This window comes from Pyrus communis, chromosome 13, assembly GCF_963583255.1.
Source record: "Pyrus communis chromosome 13, drPyrComm1.1, whole genome shotgun sequence".
NCBI classification, from domain to species: domain Eukaryota; kingdom Viridiplantae; phylum Streptophyta; class Magnoliopsida; order Rosales; family Rosaceae; genus Pyrus; species Pyrus communis.
The window spans coordinates 386707-400496 of record NC_084815.1 but is presented as its reverse complement, the minus strand read 5'-3'; the positions used below and the strand labels follow the sequence as shown (position 1 = coordinate 400496).

Genomic DNA, 13790 nt, shown 5'->3' with positions numbered 1-13790 from the left:
CATATCTGGTTCATGGTTTCATTTATTTTTATTTTATTTTTATCACGAAGACAATTTTTATTACAATAAAAACTAGTACAAGGCCCAAAAAAGATGGGGCAAACAACTACAGGAAAAGTAAAAGGCCCAAACAAAATGATAGTAGCAACCCAAGATATAATGGGAGGCCCACACAAGTTTAGGTTTGAAGGCAACAGAAAATAGACAATAAAAAAACACTAATCTCCTGCAGCAAAGACCACATTGCTGCCGCAGTCACATCCTCGGAGGAAGCCAAACTCTAAACTGAGAAAGTAGACACCAGATCCAAGTCCCCTTCACAAACCCCTGCAAATATAGACAAACAAAGTAACATATGGGAAGAAGGTGAGGCTAAGGGGTATGTAAAATACCCAACACTTGGCCTCGATGGAGATCCAACATACTGGTTGGGGGAAGGGAAGGGGGAGAGAGGGAAGTGGATCTAATATCCAATTTCTGATTAGAGCCCGCCGATCCAAACACATGGTGGGATGGGGATGAAGTATCACAACTAGGGAGGAGGAAGGAAGGGAAATAAAAGACAGAAACTATAAAAGTAAGCGAAAAAACGCTGAATAAGAGGCAAGAAGCCCGGATGGTTGAGACTCGGCTCAAGTGAGATTATTGTTTCACATTTTGGTGGAGCAGTTCTTTGCCTCTATTTGCTTAGTTTTTCGTTTTACCATTTAACAAAACTTCTTTCTACATATTTTAATCTTCATTATTTATTTTTCAACTTAGACCACATCTCCAACTCTTGAGTTAAAACTTAAAAATTTTAACCCAAAAAATTGAGGTATTAACCCTGAAACAATTTTCTCATCCAACCCTTCTGGGTTGAATTTTTAGCCGGTGATTATTAAAGAATCAATTTAGGATAATTTTTTTTCTTAAAGTAAATTTAAAAAAAAAAAAAAAAAAAGAAATTTGTACACTATCCTAATTAAATTTTATGAACATTTTAATGTAAAAATATTTAGATTCCAATAAATATTGAAAAATCACTAAACCGATACCATGAGTCTCGTGAAACTCTATGGAAGAATATGAAACACATAAAATAAAAAAAATAATCACTTTAGCAGTTGGATTTAAATTTGGACCATTATATCTTTCTTTTTTTTACTGTTGGATTTGATCATATTAGATCCTAACTGTTGAATTCAATGAATTTATAAATATTAAACTAAAAAAAATACACATATAATGGTGGGCTACCCCCACTAACCGGGGGAAATTCTAGGCTAAATTTGCCTCATAAAAGAGTTTTGGGTTAAAACTCATATTTGCCCCAAGGGTTGGAGTAAGTTGGGGTCAGTTTATAACCTAAAATTTGAGTTTTACTTCAAGAATTGGAGATGGTCTTAGGCTTCACTATTTCGCCCCGACAATGACTACCTTAAGTACCACTCTTGATTTATCTTTTTAATTCATATACATTAACATTGTGCGTGGTTTATGTACTTGGTTAATACTTTTTTCAGTTAATTAATATGGTGTTATAAAATATAATTAATTAAAATTTTCGACTGTACTTGCTATAAAGGCATTCTGGGAGCCTGTTCTGCTTTGTAACCTTTATTATATATTGAAATTGAATAATTACAAATTAAGATACAATTGAAACAGAAAAACTAAAGAGACCAAGTAAATTAAGTGAAATGACCAGGTAATAGAAATGTAATATGGTCTGAAAATTAAAAATGTTTTGCTAAAATTGTTGATCAATTTTGAACTGTAAGAGTAGCTAGCTAGCTGACTTTGGATATCTACATACTACATAAACTCCCAGAGCCATGACCAGAACAACCACCACCACCACCACCATCACAGCCGTCTTCTTGCTCAGCCTTGGCTTCAAAACTTTGCTTCTTAAACCAACTACGTAGTCATTAACTGACGCCCACGTAGCATTCACTCCGCCGTGCTGAGCTTCTTTTGGAATGGTTATGGAAAGAATTCCACGGGAAAACTTAGCGCGGATACCGTTCGTAGCACAATGTTTAGAAATTTTGATCTCTTTACAGAAGCGGCTGGGTATAGCAGATGTAGTTTCTCCAACCCTAGGTTGCTTTCCGCTAATGGTTAGGATGCCCCAATTGTTGATTTGAACTCTAATATCTTGTCTTTTGAAACCTACATGCACGCATCAACAAGTAGAACAACGAGTACGGAAGAGAAGATGAAACGTAAGTCGGTCTTTTGCCAAACTTATGCTGTTAGGCAATTGTCTCATGTACAAGAGAATATATTTAGACAGTAAATCTAGATTACACATTTAGCAAAAATTCTAAAGAACAACAATGTATAGCATACATTACTAGCTAGAGAGATGTGCGCTAAGAAATACATCACTTCACTGAAGAAATGATAGAGATTTTTCTTGAAGTCATTTCATTGTTTGTTTTTCTTTAGAGGATTGTTGTGATTCGGTTGGTACCGTTGAGGTTTGCCCATGTGTCAATGGGCACTGCTCATTTTTGTGAATGTGAAGCAAGCCATTGGTGATGCAATATGTCTAGGCAAGATAGAGATGGTCCTTTAAAGTTAAAGATGGTCCACTTTTTGCAAAATATTTTTTAGCAAAATGGTTAACTGGCTAAAACCCATTAGTGAACTCTTGATCAACTTGCACAGATTGCTATTTGGGCACCAAACATCAGTGGCGGATCCAGAAAATAATATTAGGGGGTCAGTACAAATTTTTTTACCAGAAATAGTATGCATCTCGCTATTTCATCGAGCTTTGGTTGGCCTGAAATCATTTGGAAAGGCACACATATGTTAATACTTCATTTGCGAGGGTAACTAACATGTTCCAAGGCTGCTCCCATATGAATGCTTAATAAAAAAACACACTTATCTTGAACACACTAACAATGTTTGATATCATTGTATCCCATTAATATGTTTATCCAAAAATGATGATGCTTTGTTATTTACTAAGATCACCATTTATTAACTCTTCTTTTAGACATTTTATCAAACAGTTGGAAGGGCAGGTATGAAGCGATCTCTAATCTTCAAAGGGTAATACTCAAGGTATCTATGGACATTCACCGAAGTTTGGAAAGTCAGCACCAAAGGTATTCATAGACGTTCACCGAAGTTCGGGGCTAATAGGTGAAGCTACGTAGAAGAGCTTTTCTATACCCACTGCTTGATGCGGGATTTGGCTTTTCTTGGTAATAAAACGTGAGATCTTGGATTCTATTACAAAGAAAGCAGGTCAAGTTTTAGAGTGCAATTTACCACCCCCCCTTCTTTTCTTTTTTTTTTTGTGTGAATTATCCTGGTTTAAAAATGAATTATATTATTGATTTTGTAATTTTATTTTATAATGTTTTGTTGTATTTTATATAGGGAGGATTTCAGAGTGAATTACAGGAAGAGCTTCCTAACAACATATATGTTGCTGATGTGAGTCAATTTCAAATTCTCCAATTCTCAGATTTTTATTTTTTTTCTTAATTCTGTTGATGTTGAATCTCAAATTTTATTGTTCACTGTGACTTCCCCGTGCAAAAGTAAAATGTTAAAATTAAATATTTTATTTTTAAAAGAAATTATGATTCGACATATTTTACATTTTGGCTAGAATTCTAAAAAGTGGTAACATGAGTTAGGGTCATAGTGAATACGATGTGTGCATGTTTAACTCCCTTTTTTTTTTCGCACCCGGTCCTATTATGTATGCCCAAAAGTATGGGAAGTTACAGGGCTGGTCAATGCGGAGAAGGGTTCCTGGTTCGAACTTTGAACTCTCCCGTTGTTGAACCACATGTTGGGGGCCAAAAAAAAAAAAAAAAAAAAAAAGAGAATAATTTGTTGGGTGTAAGTAGAGTTTAAGGTGTTATAATGGGTGTGAACAATAACTAGATCTATAATGTTAAACTTATGATACTTCTGGTCATAAGTTTTCTTAAATAATTGGTCCTGACAATTTATTACTTGGAATTGTACCTTTGTTTTTTTTGTGTTACCTTAATTTATGTGCAAAACATACAACTTTTGTGATCTGAAATGTTTAAGTTCGTCTTGTAAATTGTACTGCCTCTTTATGTTAGCTGAATTGAATTTATATGAAAACCAAGTAGCTGTGTCTTATTCATGCAGTTACACATGATGCATTCAGTTCCCGTCGCAACATTCCGGCGTATTTTCTAGATGATACTAAGATTATGGTAAAATATAAAGTAACATATCGACTCATCAGTACATAAGCCCTAAATTAACAAGTTTACATCTTTAGCCAAGGCAGCTATCCTAGAATGATAAGTCTGCATGATGGTAAAAATACGATCCGGCTCTTCTAAAGCTATATTGTTGTTGGCTAGTTGGGCTTCAGACTCCTCCACTTCGTGGTTTACTTTCTTGACTTCCTCCATCTTCTTGTATAGCTTGCTCGAGAGAGTCATCTGCTCAGCTTTCAGAGCAGAAAGTTGTTCCTCCAGTTTTTGGATCTCAGCAACTACCACTATTATCCGATCCTCCATGGACGAGCCCTCCTCCACCAGCTGTTGCAGAGTAGTGGAGGTCCGAGTATGCTTCTCCTTGTAGCACCTCACCCTGTTGGCTTGCCTCTCGGCCTTAAGATGTTGATCCCTCAAGGCCCTTAGATTTTCAAAGAAGGAAAGGAAGGACTCATATTGCACCTTAGTCATTTGGTGGGCTTGGTATAATTTAGTGAGAGCTATCTCAGCATCTTGAAGAGCCTTAAGGCTAAAGAAGGCAGAAAAGTCCCTCTGCATCCATTCTCTGAAGATCTTGCGCTGATCTTGAAGATGTTGAGGCTCAGAATGGCGCCTTGTGGATCTCAGCTTCGTTACAATTTGCCCAAACTCTCTAACTAGTTCAGGCAAAGAGGCCGTGGCTGAAAGAGAAGCCGAAGGAGAAGGCATCACGCCAGGACCATCAAAAGCAGGAGCAGCAGGGGCAGCTTGGGCAACATCAGCAGGAATAACAGGAAAGGATTCAGCAACTGCAACCTTTTGAGGCCAAGGGATTGGAATCCCTAAAGCTCCAGAAGCTTGAGGAAGTCGAGGAGACCTGCCCAAGCCATCACTGGTGGCCTATTAAAACGCAGAGAAGACAAATTATTGGAGCAATCTTGACCCGAATTAAGAAAAAGACAAGATTGCGAATATGTTTGTACCTGAGAAAGGCCTTGTGCTTTGGGAGGATGATATGTTGCTGCAGCTGGTCTAGCTTGGGGCCTCCTCTCGGGCTTAGAATCAGAAGATTCTAATTCTTCAAAAGAAGATCTTGCCCGACGAAACGCCATGGTCTCTGCTTCTGTCTCATATTCACTATTAGAATCCATGTGAAAATCAGTCAGCTAGCTGCTTTTCTAGGTGTTCGGATCTGTCATAGGCATATAAAATATATAGCTTGATCATTTACAGGTTTCTTGTAGGCTTGGTCGATCTACAGAAATCGAGAATGTTCTTTAGTTTGTCTAACATCCTAACCTTTATATCTTGCTCAGTTTCTGTCTTTGCATTTCTTTAAAACAAGGCATGCACAGAATCTTAGCTAGCTGATGCCTTTCTAACTTTTTTTTTGTTAGATTTTTTAAATAATTCAAATTACAAATCATTTTACCTCCTAAAAATTATGGTTGTTAATAGCTATATAGCCGTTTCTTGTATTTGTCTATCTTTTTTTTTTGGAAGGATGTATTTGTCTATCTTTTGTTTGCTTTTAATTTGCAATATATGTGGGGGATTGTAGGAAACATGTTTTGCAAATTAAAATATTTTTATCCCACAATAATTAGGATTATTAAATTGGTTATTTGCAAACTGTTAAATGGGTTTAATTTACATTATTTTCAGTTTTGGTTGGTTACCATATCAATCTTATTATTGCCACCTTTTTCTGCTTTTACTCTTGATTTATGATAAGAAATTTATCGTTCCGTTTTGTTTTGAACAATTAAGTTACCTAATTTTTAATATATATTAATAGCCATATAATTATAATATTTAGTTTTATGAAAATATGTTACAAAGGAATGATATATATATAGCGCGGGCATTTTAATGTACAGAGTAGTTTTTCAAAATTTCATATGACCTTTCCTTATTCCTTGAAGTGTTGATCATTTACAGGTTTCTTGTAGGTTTGGTCGATCTACAAAAATCGAGAATGTTCTTTACTTTGTCTAACATCCTAACCTTTATATCTTGCTTAATTTCTGTCTTTGCATTTCTTTAAAAAAAGGCATGCACAGAATCTTAGCTAGCTGATGCCTTTCTAACTTTTTTGTAGTTCAATAGAAGTGTATTCAGCTTCAAGGGAGTTGACAATTGGATCGATCATTATTTCCAATGTGTACGTATTTGCAATCCTAAGAATGTATGTTCGTTAAATACAGGCTCTGTTTCTAAACTTCCTCCTTAAGACTTTTTTTGGTATAACAAGACTCTGGCTGCAAAGGTATATGCTCTCAAACGCTAGCTACAAGCCCCTTGCTCTCCTTGGTAATACATAGATGAAACGATAGTTGCGGTTTGTTACAACAAATAATCAGTGTGGGTACAAATGGAGTCAACACCACCAAGTGATGCATAGCATAGTGGAGCCAAAGAAATAGCTAATTCTATTTTTATACTTTCCCCTTGGTTCTAAATTCTCATAAAATTATTTGAACAAGATAAAAATATTGTTTTTATTTCACAACAAAGGGGCAAATACCACTACAAGAAAAATGAGCAACAGTTACCAAGATTAGTAGTTGTTTGATTGTTTTTGGTGGCGTAAAAATGATGTTATTAATGAAAGATATATGGCAAAAGCTAAAAAGTACCTAATAGCACACCATAATAGTGACTAATGCATTTTTTTTCCGGGTAAAATCCTAAAGTCAATTTAACTCTAGCATTGCTATCATAAGAAGTGACAATGAAGTTGCTTTATTTATAAAAAAAAAATTACAATCAGTCAAGAAGGACATAAAGCCTAACATGACCATGGTAGCAACCATAACAAAACAAACCCTTGAATAACTAATATAAGATATAATAAGACCAACAAAAAATAATTTATCTAAAATGATAGTATGGAAACCTTACATAATCACGATGATAATATGAAATCAAAAGGAGAATCTCACCAAACAAGACCAGTGAAATATACTTTTTTTACCATTGACTACCTTACTTTTTTTACCATTGACTACCTTTTTCTCGTTGGTAACACATTATTATCCCGACAACATTAACCAAAACCAATTAGTCTTTATTGGTTCTTTTTGTTTTGGTTAATACCCATATCTGGTTCATGGTTTCATTTATTTTTATTTTATTTTTATCACGAAGACAATTTTCATTACAATAAAAACTAGTACAGGGCCCAAAAAAGACTGGGCAAATAACTACATGAAAAGTAAAAGGCCCAAACAATATGATAACAGCAACCCAAGATATAATGGGAGGCCCACACAAGTTTAGGCCTGAAGGCAACAGAAAACAGACAATAAAAAAACACTAATCTCCTGCAGCAAAGACCACATTGTCGCCACAGTCACATCCTCGGAGGAAGCCAAACTCCGAACTGAGAAAGTAGACACTAGATCCAAGTCCCCTTCATAAACCCCTGCAAATATATATAAACAAAGTAACATATGGGAAGAAGGTGAGGCTAAGGGGTATGTAAAATACCCAACACTTGGCCTCAATGGAGATCCAACATACTGGTTGGGGGAAGGGAAGTGAGAGAGAGGGAAGTGGATCTAATATCCAATTTTTTATTAGAGCCCGCCGATCCAAACACATGGTGGGATGGGGATGAAGTATCACAACTAGAGAGGAGGAAGGAAATGAAATAAAAGACAGAAAGCTATAAAAGCAGGCGAAAAAACGCTGAATAAGAGGCAAGAAGCCCGGATAGTTAAGACTTGGCTCAAGTGAGATTATTCTTTCACATTTTGGTGGAGCAGTGCTTTGCCTCTATTTGCTTAGTTTTTCGTTTTACCATTTAACAAAACTTCTTTCTACATATTTTAATCTTCATTATTTATATTTCACACTTAGACCACATCTTCAACTCTTGAGTTAAAACTTAAAAATTTTAACCCAAAAAACTGAGGTATTAACCCTGAAACAATTTTCTCATCCAACCCTTCTGGGTTGAATTTTTAACCCGAGATTATTAAAGAATCAATTTAGGATAATTTTTTTTTTCTTAAAGTAAATTAAAAAAAAAAAGAAATTTGTACACTATCCTAATTAAATTTTATGAACATTTTAATGTAAAAATATTTAGATTTCAATAAATATTGAAAAATCACTAAACCGATACCATGAGACTCGTGAAACTCTATGGAAGAATATGAAACACATAAAAAAAAAAATTTAATCACTTCAGCCGTTGGATTTAAATTTGGACCGTTATATCTTTCTTTTTTTTACCGTTGGATTTGATCATATTAGATCTTAGCTGTTGAATTCAATGAATTTATAAATATTAAACTAAAAAAAATACACATATAATGGTGGGCTACCCCCACTAACCAGAGGAAATTCTAGGCTAAATTTGCCTCACAAAAGAGTTTTGGGTTAAAACTCATATTTGCCCCAAGGGTTGGAGCAAGTTGGGGTAAGTTTATAACCTAAAATTTGAGTTTTACTTTAAGGGTTGGAGGTGGTCTTGGGCCTCACTATTTCGCCCCGACAATGACTACCTTAAGTGCCACTCTTGATTTATCTCTTTAATTCATATACATTAACATTGTGCGTGGTTTATGTATTTGGTTAATACTTTATTCAGTTAATTAATATGGTGTTATAAAATATAATTAATTAAAATTTTCAACTGTACTTGCTATAAAGGCATTCTGGGAGCTTGTTCTGCTTTGTAACCTTTATTATATATTGAAATTGAATAATTACAAATTAAGATACAATTGAAACAGAAAAACTAAAGAGACCAAGTAAATTAAGTGAAATGACCAGGTAATAGAAATGTAATATGGTCTGAAAATTAAAAATGTTTTGCTAAAATTGTTGATCAATTTTGAACTGTAAGAGTAGCTAACTAGCTGACTTTGGATATCTACATACTACATAAACTCCCAGAGCCATGACCAGAACAACCACCACCACCATCACAGCCGTCTTCTTGCTCAGCCTTGGCTTCAAAACTTTGCTTCTTAAACCAACTACGTAGTCATTAACTGACGCCCACGCAGCATTCACTCCGCCGTGCTGAGCTTCTTTTGGAATGGTTATGGAAAGAATTCCACGGGAAAACTTAGCGCGGATACCGTTCGCAGTACAATGTTTAGAAATTTTGATCTCTTTACAGAAGCGGCTGGGTATAGCAGATGTAGTTTCTTCAACCCTAGGTTGCTTTCCGCTAATGGTTAGGATGCCCCAATTGTTGATTTGAACTCTAATATCTTGTCTTTTGAAACCTACATGCATGCATCAACAAGTAGAACAACGAGTACGGAAGAGAAGATGAAACGTAAGTCGATCTTTTGCCAAACTTATGCTGTTAGGCAATTGTCTCTTGTACAAGAGAATATATTTAGACAGTAAATCTAGATTACACATTTAGCAAAAATTCTAAAGAACAACAATGTATAGCATACATTACTAGCTAGAGAGATGTGCGCTAAGAAATATTTCAGAAAATTTAACAAGTGAATCCGAGTCACTTAAAAGATAATATATACTATACATTGATGTATGATAGAATGACTCGATATTTAGTCATAATCTATTTGATCTAGTAGTACCTGGTAGATGAACTTCAAGAATGTCATATCCTTCCTCCTTGTTCCATTGGCAAAACGGTTCGAAATCCTGATATCTCGTCTCATCCTTCGCCACGGGTTTGGTTTCCATCGTAGAGCAGATGCTTAATTACTTGTTTTTTCTCTTTTCGGTGATTAGTTTCAACACAATGTAATAAGAACATATGAAGGACTCTCTTTCTCTTATTTTTATACATGATGTAAGGGTTGGTGACAAGCTAGCCTAAAAGGTCTCTTCTGGGTTTCCTTCCTAAAGAGAATGATTCGATCTCTTGATTTTTTTTTTTTTTGTTTCCTTTTCCCAAGTTGAAGTTTTCTTGTTCCTGGATTGAGGTAATAATTTCTTTAACCTGAAGATATTGAGAGATTTTTCAATATGACCGGTATACGGGTGGTACACCACGTGTTACTATATAAATAGTGAGATATGTGTTAAAAATTAATAACATAAAAAATAAAATTTCCCACCACTTACATAAAAACATATGGTGTACCATTCATATTCCTATCACAATAAAAAATTTCTCTAGGATATCAAGCATGTGCTAATACTTCCAGAGCACATCATCAGCTATAGGCTTTATATATAGAGAACTGTGGAAAGGGTTCTTTAGATATCTGCTAGCTGTCGATCACAACTGTATGAACTTTTGGCAACAGGGAAGCAAAGCGTCTAATTGCCATCAACAATCTTCGTTGTATAGTCGTTCATTTTCTCGTCACCATTTAAGAATATAATCAAATTAGAGATCATTAAGTCATTATCAAGTAAATGAACGGTTCTTAATGATTAAGTTAATTTTTTGCAGAAGATACTCCTTAAATTATGATTTAAGAAATTAACTATTTGTGATGTGTGCGATGAAAATTCACTACACAATTGGAACGAGGAAAGGGAGCTAATTAACTTTTTTTTTTTTTAAGGTAAAAAGAGGAAATGATCAGTGGTTCTTTCACGAAATTAAACTCGTTAAAATTATAATCATGATTATCGTAGCGAAATAATTAGATGGACTATACATGCATTGTACAACCAACTTCATTGCATTTTCACCAACAAAGTTTACATCCAAACAAATTGATGAAAATACTCAACCAACGTCCACCCCAAGTGATACCATCCATTCCCTTGGTAACTACCAACTAGTGAGTTAATACTTACAATCCAAATAACATCTGCCAGCAACGAAACATCACTAAAACGAGAACCTGCCAACCTCTTCGTCTTCATCTTCATCTATACCTTCCTCATCTTCAGAAAAAACCTCATCTTCCTCTTCGACTTCATCTTCTTCATCCTCATCCATCATGGCATTACCCCTCTCATCTTTGTCCTTCAAACCAGTGCTCAAGACCACAGTTTCTCCCCTGGATTTCTCCACATCCTTCCTCAACTTCTCCATGTTCTCCTTTCTGTGTTCCTCCTCTAATCGTTGCTTCTCTGCCCGTCTCTTGTCCAGATCAGCCCTACACAAACAATAAGAAGTGCCTAATTATGAAAACTAAATCAAATATATACATAATTTTGACCAACATCATAAACATATTCCCACTGTGGCATTGTAGCATAAAGTGAAGGTAGGTTCGTGAAGTTCATGCATTACTTATAGGTTTCCATGTACTCGTCAGCACTTGCTTCAATGGCGTTAAAGAAATCCTTCATTCCAGCACCAGTAACCGCAGACACTCCAACAGACCGCAAGTTCTTATAGAATTCATCCAACACAAGGGAGAGGCTCTGAGCCAAATTTGAAGAGTATGAACTATCTGCACTCACTGCTGCTTGAAATGTCTCAAAATCCTCCATCCACTGCATGAACACAGCAGTTTTCAGAACTAGAACTACAATTCTTCAATATAAATTTTCAATTATTTCCATCAAGCTACTAAAATCGGGGGCATATTCAAATGGTATTCCAACACTTGAATCATAATAAGGTTGAACAGAGCTATTCTACTAGAAAAAATGGCATAATATAATACCGGTGATTGTTTTATGCTCTGCTCCCTGTCACTACTGAGTTTTGCATGACAGACTGCCCCCTAAAAGCATTGTTCCACAATCTATACATTCGTTTAATATTTAAACTCGAATAACTATAAACCACCCGAGTTTGTGACAGATTCTACCACTAGGGCTGAGCAATATATTCCTGAAACCATCTACTGCTTATATAGTGGGCAACTGGCTTAATTTATGGTTTACCCTAATAGCTTGCAGACCCACCATATACAAGCACTTAAACGATGTGAGTATGTCATTAAAGTGCTTATGTATATGTCTAATCAGTCTATGTCTGCATGCTATCTCCTGCCTGCATTCCCACACAACTACAACTGTAAAACATACCTCCAAAGCAAATTGATGTTGAGCAATGTCAATTTTGTTGAATGCCAACACAAGGGGCAGCCTTGTCTTGTAAAGAATACTACAAGCATACAGCATATTGCTCATAAAAGTGACTGGGCTAGCTGAACGAGGCGTATCTACCACATAAGCGATTACAGTGGGAAACGTTGAAGCAAATGCTTCTGTGATGATAGCACCAGAAGCGGACCAAGTGAATATCTCAATCTGACCAGGAGTATCCACAAGAACATAATCAAGCTGATCCGCTCGCTTCTCAATGACTGAGACAACCTGAAATTGAAGATCATGATGACAATTTCATTCTTAATAAATGAGAAAAAAGAATGAAGCAAATAAGACAAAGCATGAGATACAAGAACCACTTAAGAGCTTAGACATATGGATCCAACCAAAATGGCCATGTATTTGGAAACAAATTGAACAAGTAGAACCAGTACTCAGCCCAACGATGCAATACATTATACAAAGTTACTGAATGAAATCACCAAAATTACAATCTGATGTACTATGCATGTGATACAAAACTCTTCCAAATGCCTATGAAGATGGGTTGATAGTTAAAAAAAGGGCGCCATATCCCATTCACGATTCTTTCCAAATGCTCAAGTGAACAAAATGATTTGAGGCAAAGATTCAGAAGCAAGTTTTTACCTCATCAAACTTGGTAGCAAACAAGTTGAGTGAAGTCAAAATCCCACCATTTGGTCCAAGATTGAACTGTTTCATCACCTCCTTGTACCGAACAGTATCCCGAATGTCAATGTTCGCACCAAACGGGAGAGTCATCACAGCTGGGTCGAGATTCATCACGTATCCACGAATGTTGGATTCATGTGTGTGCGAAACCAACCGATGCATAAAGGTTGTCTTACCGCTCCCTAATCGAAACCCACAACACATTCAATCGCTTAATCGAGTAGTCACATAATAACACAATTATTCACCAAACTAGGAACCAAAATGAATAAAGTAAAACAACCTAATTCAATGAAGTTACCTGCCATGCCGATAACGATTACAATAACCGGTTTTCTCTTGAAGTTAGACACTGATGCCTGCCCTGAACCGGATGATGATTCCTCAAATTGTAGTTTCTTCATTGAGTTAGTAAGCTCCTCATCTTCTTTCCCCTCATTCTTCTGAGCAAAATCAAACACACCAAAGCTTAATCAAAATTCAAGCAAAAACTCAATAAAGCTAAGAACTTGACAAACAAAACCCTAGAGCGCGAATGAGAGAAAGTGAGAGAGAGAGAGAGAGAGAGAGACAGAGAGACATAGAGAGTACTTTAACGGCGGATGAGTTTTCCGAGTCCATGGGAGCTGGCGTGCCACTTCCTTCCCGCAATTTGATATTGATTTTCTGGGAATCGGAATGAATTTCTATTGGGTGAAGGAGAGTTGCCGGGTTTCTCTGATGGTCGGAAGTAGAGCCGCGACGCTGTGAGCTGCGGCGCAACTGTGGGAGGTTCGGCTGTGGAGTAAAAGTCTTGTAATTTGGGAACTATTTCACCCGTATTTCACGCAAATTCTGAAACCCTATGCATTTTATCATTCTGTACGACGTCGTAGGGGCTCGAAATTATTTGACGGAGTTGCGCAAATGCCCTTCTGAAGTCCCAAGTATTAAAATTTT

At 36.1% G+C, this 13790-nt stretch overlaps 3 protein-coding genes across 3 annotated transcripts; all 3 read right to left on the bottom strand.

The window, feature by feature from the left end:
* Positions 1 to 4164: 4164 nt before the first annotated feature.
* Positions 4165 to 5438, bottom strand: LOC137711948 (uncharacterized). Its single transcript, XM_068451100.1, has 2 exons — positions 5177 to 5438; positions 4165 to 5093 (listed from the first exon to the last, which is right to left on the bottom strand). Exons 1-2 carry the CDS (start codon positions 5342 to 5344, stop codon positions 4248 to 4250), a joined length of 1014 nt encoding a protein of 337 aa, XP_068307201.1. The 5' UTR covers positions 5345 to 5438; the 3' UTR covers positions 4165 to 4247.
* Positions 5439 to 9056: 3618 nt separating this feature from the next.
* On the bottom strand, positions 9057 to 9875 carry LOC137713273 (15.7 kDa heat shock protein, peroxisomal-like). Its single transcript, XM_068452561.1, has 2 exons — positions 9767 to 9875; positions 9057 to 9439 (listed from the first exon to the last, which is right to left on the bottom strand). Exons 1-2 carry the CDS (start codon positions 9873 to 9875, stop codon positions 9057 to 9059), a joined length of 492 nt encoding a protein of 163 aa, XP_068308662.1.
* A 934-nt stretch (positions 9876 to 10809) lies between these two features.
* LOC137713210 (GPN-loop GTPase QQT2-like) lies at positions 10810 to 13735 on the bottom strand. Its single transcript, XM_068452487.1, has 6 exons — positions 13443 to 13735; positions 13153 to 13294; positions 12807 to 13033; positions 12135 to 12425; positions 11389 to 11594; positions 10810 to 11251 (listed from the first exon to the last, which is right to left on the bottom strand). Exons 1-6 carry the CDS (start codon positions 13470 to 13472, stop codon positions 10981 to 10983), a joined length of 1167 nt encoding a protein of 388 aa, XP_068308588.1. The 5' UTR covers positions 13473 to 13735; the 3' UTR covers positions 10810 to 10980.
* Between the last annotated feature and the right edge of the window lie 55 nt (positions 13736 to 13790).